Source organism: Primulina huaijiensis, chromosome 15, assembly GCF_012295235.1.
Source record: "Primulina huaijiensis isolate GDHJ02 chromosome 15, ASM1229523v2, whole genome shotgun sequence".
Taxonomy (NCBI): Eukaryota; Viridiplantae; Streptophyta; class Magnoliopsida; order Lamiales; family Gesneriaceae; genus Primulina; species Primulina huaijiensis.
The window spans coordinates 25182687-25198517 of NC_133320.1; the positions used below are offsets into that span (position 1 = coordinate 25182687).

Genomic DNA, 15831 nt, shown 5'->3' on the forward strand with positions numbered 1-15831 from the left:
ATGGTCAACGATCCACTATGTGTTTTGCCCTTGTATATTGAAATACATTCACAAAAGATGACTTTAAAAAAAAAACACACACACACACACAAAATAGGGATAACGAAATAATTAATTTTATGAGATAGATTTTCTGTTTGGGTCATGCATTAAAATATTTTACTTTTTATGATAAAATATATGATTTTTTATTATAAATACGAGCATGATCGACTCATCTTATGAAATGAGAGTGTTTTATAAGAGATCTACTCAATAAATAAACAGAAATAAAATACAAATTGAGGGAGGATGGATGATATCTGTGATTCGATTTTTAAGAAATCGATGCAAGGGAAGTTTCATCCAATAATAATCTCAAATCTTCCCTTCAACACACACACACACAATATATATATATATATTATAATAATTTATTTAAATAAATATTTTCGTATCAATCACGATGATACTCATTAAATTATGATGCACTTAATTGTTCAATGTGTATAGTGTTATTCAACAATTATGGCATGACTTCAAATAAATTGATATCCATGATTGTCTTGTCTTATGCTCGTTTTTTTTTTTTTTTTTTTTTTTTTTTTTTGTCTAAGACTAAGTTCCCCCACCCAAAATCTTAATTTATTTTATATAGAAAAATCTCAAAAAGTAAATTAAATGGATTATAATGTAGCGTGGGGCCTCGATCGATCTCTCTCATTTGATCTTCCTACATACAATGTCACAAAATAAACCAAACTTATTTTAACAATCAACAGCTACCATATTCTACTTTCGACACATGCCATTAGCTGTCATAATTATAATATATATGTGTGTATATATATATATATATAATATTGATTTGTTTGTTTGTTCGATATTCGAACTCTCCGAACTCAACGTGGGCACGCCATTTGGATTACATTGTTTTTGTGCATGCTGAATTTACAGCTACGAGCTTGGCATAATCTGGGATTGGCTTCTGTTGGACCGACCTATATAGATAGATTGTACGATGATCTACTTGGCCGGATGAACTCCATAAGGTAATTACCATAGTTGTTTGATTATATTATATATAATCCAATTTATATTCTTAATCAAAAGAAGATTTGCAACTTAGTTCGTCTTCCTATTATTGAAAATTTACAGGCATGAGTACCCAAGTTGAAACTTGCTGCAGGAAATACATATGGAGCGTTCACAGGTGATAGATTCCTTGAAGAAGACGATGCTGACACATGAACAAATATTCAGACAACAGGTATATATATCATAACAAAATCGTATATATTGTTTGAACCTTGAATTTTTTACATTCTGAGAATTCTTGTAACAATTAAGAACGCTGCATATTTTGGGATAATAAAAATAAACATTTTTTTTTATAATTAAAAATGTTATAAGCTGGCTTCTTTATGCAGGTTAAAGAGCTCCACAGGCTGTATAATCTCCAAAATATGCTAATGCGCGAACTGAAAAACGAGCAATCTTGGAGAAGAAACGAATCGATTATATCACAAAGTAATTTCAAGACTTTCTTTAAAAGAGACGATCCAACAGAACTAAGTGGTAGCTGCTCTCGTGGGAGCTCAAGATTAGTGCCAATCAAATTTGACCTCGAACTCCATCCTGATAATGTGCAAAACAACATCAAAAAGATCGAGGTAGATGATCTTGAGGTTGAATTAACACTGGGTATAGGTCATTGCAGCAGGGGAAAGAAATCAACAAGTCATCGGCAGCAATGCAACCCACAGTTTCTAGATTTCGATAGGTCAAATCCGCTTGAAGGCACTAGTTCTTCGTCAAGAATTAATACAGGTAAAGACGAAGCATATGGGGAGCCAAGTGCTGCCTCAAACCAAGATAATGGGCAGCCACATTGGTTGCTTCAAGATTTGAGTTCGAATAGAAGATGATTTTTTTTTTAAAATTGTCCAGAAAATGCAACAATTTCCAAGTATAGACTAGGATATATATATATATACTAGGAATGTACACGTGCGATGCACGTAGGTGACTAATAATAAAAAATATAATCACGAGAATTAGATATTATTTAAAGTCGTTTGAATAACATCATGTTTATAAGTATTTGTAAAGCTAAATATATCAAAACACAATACATAAAAATACATCATGACAATAAATCATATATATTCACTTATTTAGATGACAATTTTCAATCCGCGACATAATACATCTCTTTTAAATGATAAATCAGCAAAAATATTTTTCATTCAAATATCATTCAAAATGAAAAAAATAATAAAAATAAAATTAACAGAATAGTGAATTTTACCAAAATAAAAACAAAAATTTACTTAATAAGATTACACATAGACAAATGTCAAATAAAATTCTCTTAGTTTACTAAATTATCATAATAATGTTAAAATAAAATCATTAAACTGGTTATTAAGGTAAATATCACTTTTGCTTTTGCTAACTTTTAACACATTGCGGATTTTATTTAATTTTTTTTAGAATACATATTATAGATAATTAATTTTATATCAGAATCAATCATTTATAAATTAATATTGGTGATTAATAATTTAAGAGAAATAAAATTTTAACATAATACCACTCAAATAAATATATATAGTAAAAAACATATATATATATATATATAAAATAATTTGTAATACTTAGTTAAAAAATTTTATATGTAAAAGTGTAATATATAACAAATGATAATAAACTATCAATATAATTCATATTTATTATAAGGATTACATTGATTAAATTTTTTTTTAAAGATTATATCATAAATTAAGTTTAAAATTTAGAGGAAAAAAAAAGAAGAATGTGTATTAATGTCCAAGTATTTCTAAGATGGACAATGAATCACAAAAATTGACTAAGAAATGTAAATAAATACTTTTTTTTACATAAAATTTAGAAAAGAAAGAAGAACGTGTATCAATGTCCAAATCTATCTAAGATGAAAATGAATCACAAAAAACCCTTAAAAAGATATTAATTTAATTTGCTAACTTAAATGAACAAGGAAATGTAAATAAATAATTTTTTTGGCATAAAATTAGGAAAGAAAGAGGAATGTGTAATAATGTCCAAATTCATTTAAGATGAACAATAAATTACCAAAAAAACCCTTAAGATATCCTAATAATTTAATTGACCAACTTAAATGAACAAGGACATATAAGAAAATTCACAATTGAAGTGTTATATTTATATGTAGGTTAGATTCACATAGACAATTGATAGTTTCAAATTTTAGCCGTCATTAAAGTTGATTAAATCTATACTAAGGTAGTTGAGTTCTGACATCAAACAAGCTTTCTAGTTATTATTTTGTTTGATTCGGGAAAGTCTCACATTTTCTTTGGTCTAAAACAAGATTACTTGGCCTCATTCAAAAATAAATATTCCTATAATATTCTTGCCATATTTGGTTTTAAAACGCATGTGGATATAGATCAGCAAAGCCGTGATTCTTGGACTTTAATGAAATCTTAAATATAGAAAAAGACTAATTTTGCAGGTCAAGGTTCATATTTTATGGCCATGGATCCATAGCTTTTATTCGATGTTCAACGTAAATACCCTGATTTCCTGTCAAGATACCAACTTGGTCGAAGCTTGCGAAAGACGCGACAGTTGATGACCTTGCAACCATTGAAACGTGCAACCATTGAAACGTGCAACCAATATCTCATTAGAATGACACCTGAAATGCAACATCAATTTCTAATGGAGAATCTAGACATTCCAAAGTAATTGAGATATGCAATGCGAACATTTCAGACTCAAAAAATCCCCAGCCATGTTATATCTATATACTAAGGCATGAACCCAGGCAAGTAAGAGTAAACTTTGTTGACAAGCAACTGTAGTAAAACTATTCCCTTCCTTGCAAGTAGAAAAAAGAGTTACTGTACTCGAGGACAAGACGATAAAAGAGGTCTTGAAAGTAAGTTGTTGGGACACCCTGTACATCCATCCATGTATTTATATACATCACCTCCTGCATCAACAATCAAGCATCTCAGATACTTCAAAATATAAAATAAAATAAAATACAACCAGAAATACTAAAAAGAACATGTATAGGTTTACTAAATAACGGTATTTTTAGGAAGGCCAGTACTGCTACCACGTGTAATATTTTGTTATTTACAAGTGACATGGCCAAGGAAACAAACACTTATAACATAATATAGATGGTGAATAAAATTAGCCTTTTATAAGGACAGAGAGATTCTCAATTTTGACCCACTGGAAATCATGACCTATTTCTATGCTTGTGAATCTCATGTGGCTCAAATCTGTTGCTTTACCAACAAAACCAATACTCGACAGTCTATCACTGAAGTTAGTTTTTGGGCACATACGAAGCATGACTCAGTGATTTGGAATAGATTAGATTATATTTCACATAAGTAAAGACGTATATAGCCGGCTCTCATAGTTTGAGATTAACGATTCAATTATCGAAATGTTGGTTTAAAATTAGATTCTGGCAATTCAGTACCTGTACATGATAAACGAGCATATCCAATTATCAGTTGCCTCTTATGACTCTCTGAGGATCAAGCTGCCCACTGCAATAACTCGAAGGCACGGCACAAAGTTTCTGCCTTCCTGTCCACTCTTCACCTGGCTTCAAGGTGATCGGAGTTTCAACAGCAGCAGGCGAGACACACAACATGCGCGTGTATTCATCATATCCAAAGTCTCCCAATGCCTTCGCCTTTTTATCCCAAGGGTTCCATACCGCTGCATTAGGATGATAAAAATATTTATCAAGTTACTACAATTCCCAGAGAAAATAAAGAAATTTCAAATAGATCACACAGTATAATTTTCATTTCACTTTCATCTGAGTGTATTTGTCAAATGTTTTTGAGGTTATGGAGCTCCTTGATCCAGCAATCCTATTTAGACAATTGTTCAACCTGAAATCCATCTAGTGAGACACGAAATTTTTTGTTTCGTTTTCTTGACACCTATCTCATATTACGTTTTATGAAGAAATAGAATAGATGGTATAAAACTTGCATATAATGTATGCACATGACTATAACACTGAGAGGTTATTTTTTCCAATCACTCCCGCTTCCCCAGCAGTGACCGAGAAAATGAACAGATATCTCAAACTTACCAACATCAGGTAGACCTTCTTTATAAATGACAAAAGTTTGCTTCTTTGCATGGTCCAGAATGGCAATTTTTGTTGGTGCGCTGACATATACCTTATCCACCTGATGAACATGAAATACAACAGTAGTGATTAGTTGTTTAACCAAAAACAATAACAAAGAAGTGGTAAAATCAGCATTGATCTCCAAAATTTACTTCAGATTCGAAAGTGAGTGCATCCCCTTGTTCAGTAAATCGTTCCTTGTTCTGCAAATTATCAAGATAATCTGTTGTTTCCAATCCTTCAACTCGTACTTCACTGAAAGAGGGAATCTCGTGATTAAGGTAGAAAAAGTTTATAATACGCTCAAATTTATGTATGTCACATGGTTTTGCATAGATATATAAATATGAATTGATCTGGAATATTTAAAACATCAGTAAGATAATGTACCAAGCTTCTTATGAACGTAACAGACTGAAACGTCATATATATATGAGCACGCATAATATTGTATTAATTGATATGCCAACATAATCTTGACAAAAAGGTTCAGTTTATATCAACTCAATGCACAAGAACAACATAATCCTGTAATGAGAAATTCCTCTTTGATACGACAAAACCACAAAATGAACTTCAGTTTAATCATCATGATCTAGCTTCAGAAGAATGATTCCAGGAACCAGTAAATACTAACTCAAGTTAGCACAGGAAGCAAAATCACTTGAACTAAAATGAAATTTGATATCCTTGTTCATATGATTAATATAAACCATAACAGGTTCTAGCATCATGAATCGAAATGAGCAGTTCGAGAAACATCATGGGCCCAAATAAGCAGTACTCCAACAAACAATTAACAAGATCAGCAATAAAGAGAAGTAATTTTCCAGCAAAGGATTGCAAGGCCAACAACATCTTGTGTCATTTTGCACGTGTGAATAAATGAGACATGGAGAGTGCCTACCCACACATAGGAAAAAAACAGAGAGAAGAGAAAAGAAAAGAAAAGCTTGAGAGTTCGTGCACTACCTGATATCCGAAACTAAGAAATATGTATGATAAGCAAATGAAAATGTTAAAGGCTTTCCATCAGTGTTGATATTTCTGATACGAGACGTCAACAGCAGTTCTCCAGTGAGCCCCAAAGCAACCCGTAAGCGACACTCAAAACTGCATAACATGATCAAATAAACTTTCATGATGACATCTGAATGAGTAAGTTCCCTATCAATAGAAAGAACGTCTCAAGTCTACCTATGTGGCCAGAATGTCTTGTCATTTGGTAGCAAATCCTTGGGGCTCAGTATCAAATCAACAAACGTCTTATAGGAGGAATTTGTTGGTAATGGAGGGGGGGAGGGGTCAATATTCCAAAACCTGATTCTAGCAAATCCATGCTGCTCAAGGGATCCATTGTTTGAAAACTGAAGATCCAGAAAAATTTCTTTATGAGATCCATGATTATTACAAGTGGAAAGTAAGAGGGTTGAGGATCGATACCTTCGGAAAGCAAAGAGGGATGCCTCCACGAATCGGCTTTGGAGGTTTGTAAGCTGACTGAAGAATAAAAATGATTTCAGCCATGAGATTAAGGTAGGTATCTCGTAAGTCAAGGTATTAAGTACATTTCTCCAAAGGAAACACGTCATTATAGTAATTTCAAGATACTGCCATTTCAGGGAAGAATGAAGCACAAATTCTAGAAATTAAACTGGAAAAATACATGAAAGTAAGTTAAAGAAGAAACTTGGTGTGCAGTCATCGGACAGGGCAAAGCAATCAAACCAGTTCAACCTGTGACGAAATTAATTCCTCCAACAAATCATCAAAAGGCCGCTGAAACATCATTTCGTTTATATTTCATACAAATTTCATCAAACTTATGAGGCATAGAGAAACGAATTTGTGATGTACAGGGAATCAAAAGTCGAGAAAAAATGAACTGAGAAACTAGATCATTTCAGCCATGTTGGAAATATCCCATATCAGATATCAACTCTTTAGCAATTAGTAACATATTTTCCTAAATCAAGTAGCAAATTAAACTGAAATCACTCAGTAGACCAGAAGTAATTCAAAACAAAACAAACAGGCATTGGACAAAGGATTACGCTTCAAAATATCCAAACAAGAAGAATATAAGTTGATGAATAACCTTACTACTAACAAAAAGAAGCTCCTCCCCACGCTTATTCTTCCATGATGTTACTTGACCTCCATACAGACTAACCTACAGATAGATTAAAATATAAATAACATTAACTAATGGTGTTTGCAAACTGTAGATATAATACGAGATTTTTAACTGAACACGTGCTAAAAGAAAAACATAAAACTAACAATATGATTTTTATTCTTTTATTCAACAATTGTGTATATCACAATGTCAAAATACAAAGGGCAAGGCACCAAGGAAGTTCACAAATACAGTAAGAAAATGATAAATAAAATAATAAAGGGGCAAACTAATTAAAAGAAGAAAATATAACAACAGTTTGCAGCCTAGTTAAATTAGTATTTAATGAAAATCAAAATCTTGGAGATGTGAGTGTGAAATTTACTATATTTCATTTTATTTCTTAATAATTTTAAGATAATATGGAGCCAAACCTTTCAGAATTAATAAAATTTGGCATCCAACTTTAGTGGATATTGGATAATGACTCTAAAATGAACCAAAGATATGGCATGTACTTATGAGACGCATGTAAAATATCAGAATGCGTAATAGAACCACGTGCAACTATTTTCTCTGAGATTTTTCAATGCATATTGAAGATTTATATAACAAAATTAAAGATTATCAAGCATACAAGTCAAATCGAAATTAAAGAGAAAACCAATCGAAATGTCCACCATAACACGTAGGAAAAGAAATCTATCTTCAATGCCTAGAATCCTGCACATTTTGTGAAAACCTGCCGATACACATGTTATACCAAGATTTCACGATTATACAAGAACTAGAGAACACATCATATGGCACCACTTGTGAGTTAATGCTATAACCAGGCCCTAATATCCATTCCAAAGCTATACTAATTTGAGCATATTTCTGGTAAGTATAAACTAAAAGTTCTTGGTACAGCAAGAAACAATACACATATCGGAAATATATCAAAAGGAACACAGTCAGTTGCATGCGTGTTACAGTAATACTCGACTATCATGTAAAAAGAAATGAACACAGAAACCAACTTCATCCAGATATTCACATTCATCACATCAACTTTTGCGATAAAGAAACACAAGAATGACGATTATTATAACCGTGATATAAATATGTATAATTTTTTCATGAAAGGAAAGCATAACGCAGAGAAGAAGACGCGCAATGTAATGTACAATATCGGATGCAGTCGGAAATGAATAAGTCAAACCTCAGCAGAATAGCCGCTAAAGTCCCGGAGGACGACTTTCTTGAGGCCACCGGCACCCTTGTAGATCTCCAGCTCAGCCTTCTCAGAAGACGACACCTTCTCAGAAGACGACGCCTTCGATGACATCTCCCGCGTCACTGATGCGTAGTGCAAGTGTGATGTTTTTTCAGTTGAGTAATCGAGTATCGAATTTCAGTTGAGTCTGAAGCTCTGAAGCTGGTACTGTGTAACTGCTAATGTGAACTGTTTTTTCAAATATATATTATATCAATGTTCATTTAACTTCCCTTTACCCCTTAATACTTTTAAATATTGTATATAGACTACAAGTATTTTTGCTTTTACCTCTCGCGCCCCATATCTTCAGAAATCTGAAGGTACTAACAATTATTTTGATACATAAACTTTTGTGCCAAAAACTTGTGTGAAACGGTCTCACGGATCGTATTTTGTGAGACGGATCTCTTATTTGGGTCATCCATGAAAAATTATAACTTTTTATGCTGAGATTATTAATTTTTATTGTGAATATCGGTAGGATTGACCCGTCTCACAGATAAAGATTCGTGAGACCGTCTAACAAGAGACCTACTCAACTTTTGATTAAACAACAAACTCATTTACGAACATTTATTAATGGCTCAATTTGTATATGGACGTCAAATTAGAGTAAATTTTTTATGAAATTTAGCTAGTTATTTAAAACTATTACGTACTTTTTTGTGCATACTTTGCAAAGTTCTTGTTTTGTGTTTTTGAAAAACATTCAAATAAATAGTAATTATGATAAATAACTATTTTAGTAACTGGAAATTTCATTGAATCTAACAAAAAGCTCAAGTAAAAAAATTATGGTTGACTTGAAATTAACATATCCAAATAAGTAATAACGATGATTAAAAAAAATCAATATATTAGTTATGTCAAAATCCCGTTCCTACAAAAATTAGGACATAGTTTAACAAAAAAATATTTTAATTTAGAATTTTTGCGTGATTAGATATTTAAGTTAAAATTTATCAAAAATTAAACCTAAATTAACATATATGTACCTATTGAGCCATTAATAAAAAAATCATGTTTCAATTATCTATTTAATAAAAAATTCATGTACCAAAATGTTTTTTACTTTTAATTTTAATTTTATGGTCCATCGATTTTAAAATAAAATTATAATATTTAATACACACATAATGTATATAAAAAAAAAATCAATTTAATAAAAAAAATATATATATGTGATTGTAATATAATTATTTCAACGACCCCATTTGCATTCGATTTCACCATCATTTTCATTTTTTAAAAAACTATTTCTATAAGTTTCTACAGATTTTTTTTAATCCAAAAGCCCATAAATATATTTTAAATCTAATTAATGCATTTCATCAAATTTTTACATCAAAAAATCGATTGACTCGAAATTAATATTTTTGAAAAATTACCGGTGCTTATATTATATGAAGTAATTGCAAACTCATAACATAAACTTTGATAGAAACTTTTCTTATATTAATTTTAAGTAAAATGCAACTCTAGCTATTTTAGTATATTTTTTTCTTACAAAAATATAATATTTATTTATATAAATATGTATTATATATGATTTAATCTGTTGAAACTAGAACATATTTAAAAAAAATCAGGTTTCAATTGAAAATTATGAACTATTTGAAATTATTTCAAGTCTCTGTATTATAAATGTAAATTAATTCAGACAATCTTTTCAGCCATAAGAAGGTATATATTTTCCATGAGAAACTGTACGTAATCACATGATATATCTTATTATACATGCGCATTCATAAAGGCTCCTTACACAGTCATTCAAGAAGTACAACGTATTTCTGGTAAAAACTCTATTTTTGTTCTCTAAATCACGTACGGTATCCTTGATTTTCCAGCCATGTTATGTTCATGCTCCGAAATAAGTTCCATCTTATTACACGGTATAGTGCTGCTGGATGGTTTCGATGTCGAGCCCCTTGAGCTTCACGACTGACTCGACATGGCCCTTCAAAGTGTGCAGCTCCCGAAGCCTATATGAGGACAAAAACATGTTTTTGTTTCAAGTTACACTCTTCATTTACCGAGAAAATTTTAACTTGGGATTGGTCAGAAGCAAAATTTGCATTTTACCTTGCAATCTCAGCTCTCCTTTTTGCTTGTTCTGCGATTTCCGACAGTTCTCTATAATTATTCTTCTCATGGAATACCTTAGAGGATTCTTGTGGTTGTAGTCCATGTAAAGTTCTCTGAGCCAGAGCCCATTGAGCTTCTCTCTCCTCTTTCCCATAATCTTTTTTAGTCGTAAAAGCAGTCTGTTTCATCGAAAAAGATTATGAGAAATCGTTTAAGTGTTCGCTGTAAGAACAGGGAAGTTCAGCATACCTTGTTTTCATACAAGTTCTTCCAAGCATTCCCACTTAAGATGTAACGGATAGCGAATTTGATGAAGTCTAGTGGCACGTAGAAGACCACACTATAAATCCAGATCACACCTGCCCATCCCCAGCCGCAACCTTTTATTCTCGCAAAACCCCAGTTAGCATATACAGCTAGTAGAGTTGCAACCTACACAAGACAAGTGACTCAATAACAGCACCTTATCTTAAATCGATTTCAAGCTTTAAGGGTCGAAAAAGAAGTGAAAATATATAATACCGCCTGGGCGATCACAAAAGCAGTCATCAGCAGGAGACCAGGGCGTTCAGAATAGGACCAGCTTCGTGATCTGGTAACGAATATGAGGGCCTGGCTAACGATACTCACTTGCAAGTAAAGAGCAGCCATCATTTCATTATCACTGTTTCTAATATCTTTTACGCCAAACTTGTCCTGCATTTGGTATAATGGTCTGAGGAATCTTATTGAATTAATTACTTCTGCATACCTGTAACAAATAGATGGAGCAAACTTTACCGGGAAGAAGCTCGTTTTGTGCATCAACCAGAAGAATATAACAGTCATCATTGCAAGGTATCCTCCGAGTACTACGCCTGTGGCAAATATTTCTTTGAGTTTCCAGCTATCTGGCAACGGAGACGGCTTCACTCTATCCTTTGAAATTGTCATAATTGTACCTTAAAAAAGGGATCATATTCATTTAGTGATCGATCAGAAAAACATTTCCACAAAGGTTGCAGGTAAATAATGAGATACCAAACTCTAACAGCTCGAATCTCACCATCGTTGAGAATGGCAATGATCAGAACCATGAAAGGAGAGAAATCGAACTTCCAAATCAAAGCAATAAGCATGAAGCCAAACTGTGAATGGAAACGAAAGAACATGAAAAAATGGACAAGAAATTGTGCCATCGAATGCCATTTTGAGACTGACTTTATGTTTTTGCAATACAACAGTTAACTTACCACAATACGGATGGTGATGGAAACTGCATAAATCTGTGGGAGAAAAAAAGAATAAAGATATGAACATTTGCAATTTCGTGGACCAAAAAGTCAAGTTGTAAAAGATAACTAACAGTGTAATTCTTCATTCTCTGAAAAATAGCTCTACTTGTCAGCACGGCACTGATAATAACACTAAGCCCCGGTTCAGTCAACACGATATCAGAAGCACCTCTGGCTGCATCGGTAGCATCAGCAACAGCAATTCCAATGTCTGCTTTCTTTAGAGCCGGGGCATCGTTAACTCCATCTCCAGTCATTCCAACAATGTGCTTACTCTCTTGCAACTTCTTTACAATTTCGTATTTGTGTTCTGGTTGCCAACAAGAAACGTATGAATTTCCAGTTTCAGTATAAAGACTGAGACTCAAAAACTGAATACCGACATACCAGGGAAAACACCAGCAAATCCGTCAGCTTTCTCTATAAGTTCTTCCACGGGAAGGCCAACTATAGACTCGTCTTTGTGTTGACCGAGTAAAGAAGCTGATGGATACATGTTAACTCCCATTCCAAGCCTACGCCCAGTCTCCTTAGCAATGGCAAGTTGATCACCTGGAATTCAATAGCACATATATGAAGTGGGACGTTACACCAAATCGTCAAAGGTGGTGAAACATTTGCTTACCTGTAATCATTTTCACATTCACGCCAAGATGCAAAGCTCTGCGGATCGTCTCTGCGCTGTCGTGTCTGGGAGGATCGAATAGCGATAGAAGTCCAACAAATTGCCATGGAGAACCAGGACTTTCCTTCGATTTCTCTGGAACTTCCTAAGAACATAAAACATTTACCTCAGCGACGAATATTTTTATTATATATTCTTAAAAAACTGTCAAAATTTTCAATATAAACCTGTCTAGCAACAGCCAATGACCGAAGTCCACGTTCAGCAAATTTATTAATAACAGAGTGAACTTTTTTCTTGAAGTCTTCCTTGCAGTTACACAGAGTCAAAATCTGATTCAAATCAAGAGGAAAGTACATTATATATATAATCAGCGTATGTCGACTAAGAAGCAGTGAGTCAAGAAGATTGAAAATGAAAGGATACTTGTTCGGGGGCGCCTTTGCTAGCTCGATGCCAATTCCCATTTGAATCAATATAAGTCAAAGCCGTCCTCTTGTCCACAGGGTTGAAGGGAAAGAAATGCACCTCTCTGATGCCAGCTCTTGCCTAAAATCAAATGTAAGTCATATTAGTACACTGGTTATGCAGGAGCCTGATTTATTATACGCTACATGTGAAATTCAGATACCTCCTTGGGATCAGAAAGTGTGCCAACGATGGCACAATCAATAGCATCTTGATTTTCGGTTCTAGATGCCCTCGCAGCAAGAAGCAACACATGATCCGGATCTACTCCCTTCGTGAAGACCTCAATCAAGCTTTTGTCAACAGTCAGCTTATTGAGCGTTAGAGTGCCGGTTTTATCACTACACAGGACATCCATCCCGGCCAGTTCTTCAATGGCAGTCATTCTCTTTGTAATAGCACCTTGTTGTGACAGCTTGTGGGATCCAATAGCCATAGTCACAGACAAAACCGTAGGCATAGCAATTGGAATCCCTCCAATCAAAAGAACGAGCAGATTATCAATCCCCTGCCTATACGGCCTGTGCTGAATTGGGTACATGACGATTATCTCAGCAAGCATGCCAACAGCTATGGAGCAGATACAGAAGTTTCCTATTGCAGTGAGCACTTTCTGGAAGTGCCCAACTTGATGAGTACTGTCCACAAGATGTGCTGCCTTTCCAAAGAATGTGTGCACGCCGGTGGCGATGACAACTGCCTCGATCTCGCCTTGTTTGCAAGTCGAACCGGAGAAGATTTCATCATATGGATTCTTGGTGACCGGGAGCGACTCGCCAGTGAGGGCCGATTGATCAACTTTCAACGGGTCGCCTTCAAGAAGACGGGCATCGGCAGGGATTATATCTCCGAGTTTAATGCTTATAATGTCTCCAGGAACTAGAATGGCTGCTTCTTGCTCACTCCATCTGCCATCTCTGAGGACCTATTATCATCAAGCAACCATTGTTAAGCGCAAGTTTAATACTTCGGACTCAGACTTGTAGTTGTAATATACCTTAGTTTTGGGAGCAAGACCGGCCATGAGAGCTGCAGCAGCGTTTCCAGCGTTGTTTTCTTCGATGAAACTTATGGTTGAGTTGATAACGAGCAAACAAATGATGCCAACGAAGTCCTGCCAATCGGGGGGCTGTCCGTTGCCATTGGCGAGCACAATAGCCATCAGAGCTGCAGCTTCCATGACCCATGATAGGGGATTCCACATGAAACCAAGAAATTTGAGTATTTTGCTTTCCTGTGCAAACCAAAACCAGTATTACTAATTAATCTCTCTACTTTTGCATGTGATCAAAATTAGGATCAAGTAATTGACCTTCTTTTCTTCCAACTTGTTGGGTCCAAAAATTTGAATCCTGTTGGCTCCTTCATCGGAACTCAATCCCTCACGGCCGCATTTCAGCTGCTCGAACACTTCCTCGATCGGAACTTTTTCCTGTATCATACAAAGAAATATCTCGAATTGAATCTTTGTAAATCGAATTAAATACAAATATATATGGTATGCACACAAAATTAAGATGGATTAAGATATAGATAGATAGATATGTTTAAATAATATTATTATTACCAGATCGACAGTCTCATTTTTGATCTCTTCAAGACTAAGGCCTCCCATGTTGCACCACGTACAGGCAGCGACTGTAGATCGATCAGCTAAAGCTTGAATGAACCAAAAAGAGAAAACAAATTAAGATGCTTATTTGGTTTATATGGGATGGGATGATGCATGTAGTTTCAAATATATATCCCAGGAAAATTAATAGTGAATTAAGTTAGAAGGTTTAGGGCTTGATTGGTGTTTATATATATACATATATTACCCTCCCTATGTTTCAAACCTAGCTAGCTAGCTAGCTACCTGCCTCAAGTGATGCCTTGATCATGCCTTCAATATTGACATATTTATATTTGTTCGGTTTATATTCGACGCATGCTTGTTGAATTAAAAAAAAAAAATGTAGTTTTAAGAAGAAAGTTGACGAGTAGTTAACAATTTAGTAAATTGAATATTGCCTTCTCTCCCTCCCCTATTATTATTCAACCTCACAACCTCTGTCCCACAAACACCGAAAACAAAAATTTTCTAAACTTTTATACAATTGTATAGATGATGTATTTTTGAATAAGTGCATGTATGCCACTATTCACATATGTTCTCTAACCATAATAGAGAAACTCAAGTTCTGACAAATCTTGATGATTTTTACCCCAGATATAGTAAATCAAATATCATGATATTTATCATCTTAATATAAATAATATTTTTGATTTATTTTCTTTTAAAAATGAGACGTCTCTCATATTCATTTTAATGAAATATATTGACTATAATTAAATTATTATATGGACTTAAATAAAATAATTTAACATTCTCAATCAATCATCATTCAAATTTTAAAAACAAATACATAAATCATGACTATAATNAAATATCATAACTGAACAAGTTTGATAAATATAATCCAAAATGTACTTTAAAGAGTTATAAACATAAAAATTAAAAGCGTATTAAAAGCGTAACTGGGCAACCAGCGGGTACATGATGCATAATTAATTTAAAGGGACTTATCTGCTGCCTCATGCATTAATTATATTGACCAGCCGCCACTGTCAAAAATTACATTTGTTTCATGTTTGTTTTGTAAAATAGATAAAAAAAACTAAAAGTTTATGCAAATAATCCTACAGCAAGTGGCATAGTTTAAACATGATTCGTTTACCAATAATTGGTAACGACACATATATTAACACCATTAAAAGTAAAGAAAAAGATATTTCAAATAAAAAATAATGTGAATTATTGACGGTAATAAAATTGACCCCAATTTGAGATCAGGT

At 33.6% G+C, this 15831-nt stretch overlaps 2 protein-coding genes across 5 annotated transcripts; both read right to left on the bottom strand.

The window, feature by feature from the left end:
• Positions 1 to 3597: 3597 nt before the first annotated feature.
• On the bottom strand, positions 3598 to 8634 carry LOC140959055 (putative glucose-6-phosphate 1-epimerase). 3 transcript variants are annotated; one of them, XM_073416777.1, is made up of 9 exons: positions 8485 to 8634; positions 7260 to 7334; positions 6605 to 6661; positions 6359 to 6528; positions 6134 to 6274; positions 5314 to 5416; positions 5120 to 5219; positions 4496 to 4734; positions 3598 to 3982 (listed from the first exon to the last, which is right to left on the bottom strand). In XM_073416777.1, exons 1-8 carry the CDS (start codon positions 8608 to 8610, stop codon positions 4520 to 4522), a joined length of 987 nt encoding a protein of 328 aa, XP_073272878.1. In that variant the 5' UTR covers positions 8611 to 8634; the 3' UTR covers positions 3598 to 3982; positions 4496 to 4519. The 3 variants fall into 3 exon arrangements, with proteins under 3 accessions (XP_073272878.1, XP_073272879.1, XP_073272876.1); XM_073416775.1 differs by having other exon boundaries at positions 3599 to 3982; positions 4490 to 4734; positions 8485 to 8632; XM_073416778.1 differs by lacking the exons at positions 7260 to 7334; positions 8485 to 8634 and adding an exon at positions 6899 to 7182 and having other exon boundaries at positions 4490 to 4734.
• Positions 8635 to 10207: 1573 nt separating this feature from the next.
• LOC140959054 (plasma membrane ATPase 4-like) lies at positions 10208 to 14738 on the bottom strand. Of its 2 annotated transcripts, XM_073416774.1 has the most exons (16): positions 14561 to 14738; positions 14306 to 14425; positions 13991 to 14227; positions 13157 to 13918; positions 12952 to 13074; positions 12753 to 12857; positions 12526 to 12670; positions 12288 to 12452; positions 11972 to 12210; positions 11859 to 11891; positions 11672 to 11753; positions 11407 to 11567; positions 11149 to 11322; positions 10876 to 11058; positions 10624 to 10805; positions 10208 to 10523 (listed from the first exon to the last, which is right to left on the bottom strand). In XM_073416774.1, the coding sequence occupies exons 1-16, from the start codon at positions 14606 to 14608 to the stop codon at positions 10427 to 10429; spliced, it is 2856 nt and encodes a 951-aa protein (XP_073272875.1). In that variant the 5' UTR covers positions 14609 to 14738; the 3' UTR covers positions 10208 to 10426. The 2 variants fall into 2 exon arrangements, with proteins under 2 accessions (XP_073272875.1, XP_073272874.1); XM_073416773.1 differs by having other exon boundaries at positions 11149 to 11567.
• Between the last annotated feature and the right edge of the window lie 1093 nt (positions 14739 to 15831).

Bases quoted from the DNA above. Each gene is read 5' to 3' on its own strand.
- LOC140959054 (XM_073416773.1), bottom strand. From the start codon at position 14,608: ATGGGAGGCCTTAGTCTTGAAGAGATCAAAAATGAGACTGTCGATCTG. The intron at 12,211-12,287 runs GTATGTCGGTAT...GTTGGCAACCAG, and splicing joins ATTTGCTGGTGTTTTCCCTG to AACACAAATACGAAATTGTA. The intron at 11,568-11,671 runs GTGAGATTCGAG...CCCTTTTTTAAG, and splicing joins CATTGCCATTCTCAACGATG to GTACAATTATGACAATTTCA.
- LOC140959055 (XM_073416777.1), bottom strand. From the start codon at position 8,610: ATGTCATCGAAGGCGTCGTCTTCTGAGAAGGTGTCGTCTTCTGAGAAG. The intron at 6,529-6,604 runs GTATCGATCCTC...CTGGATCTTCAG, and splicing joins TCCCTCTTTGCTTTCCGAAG to TTTTCAAACAATGGATCCCT. The intron at 5,417-6,133 runs GTAGTGCACGAA...TCCCTCTTTCAG, and splicing joins TTCTTAGTTTCGGATATCAG to TGAAGTACGAGTTGAAGGAT.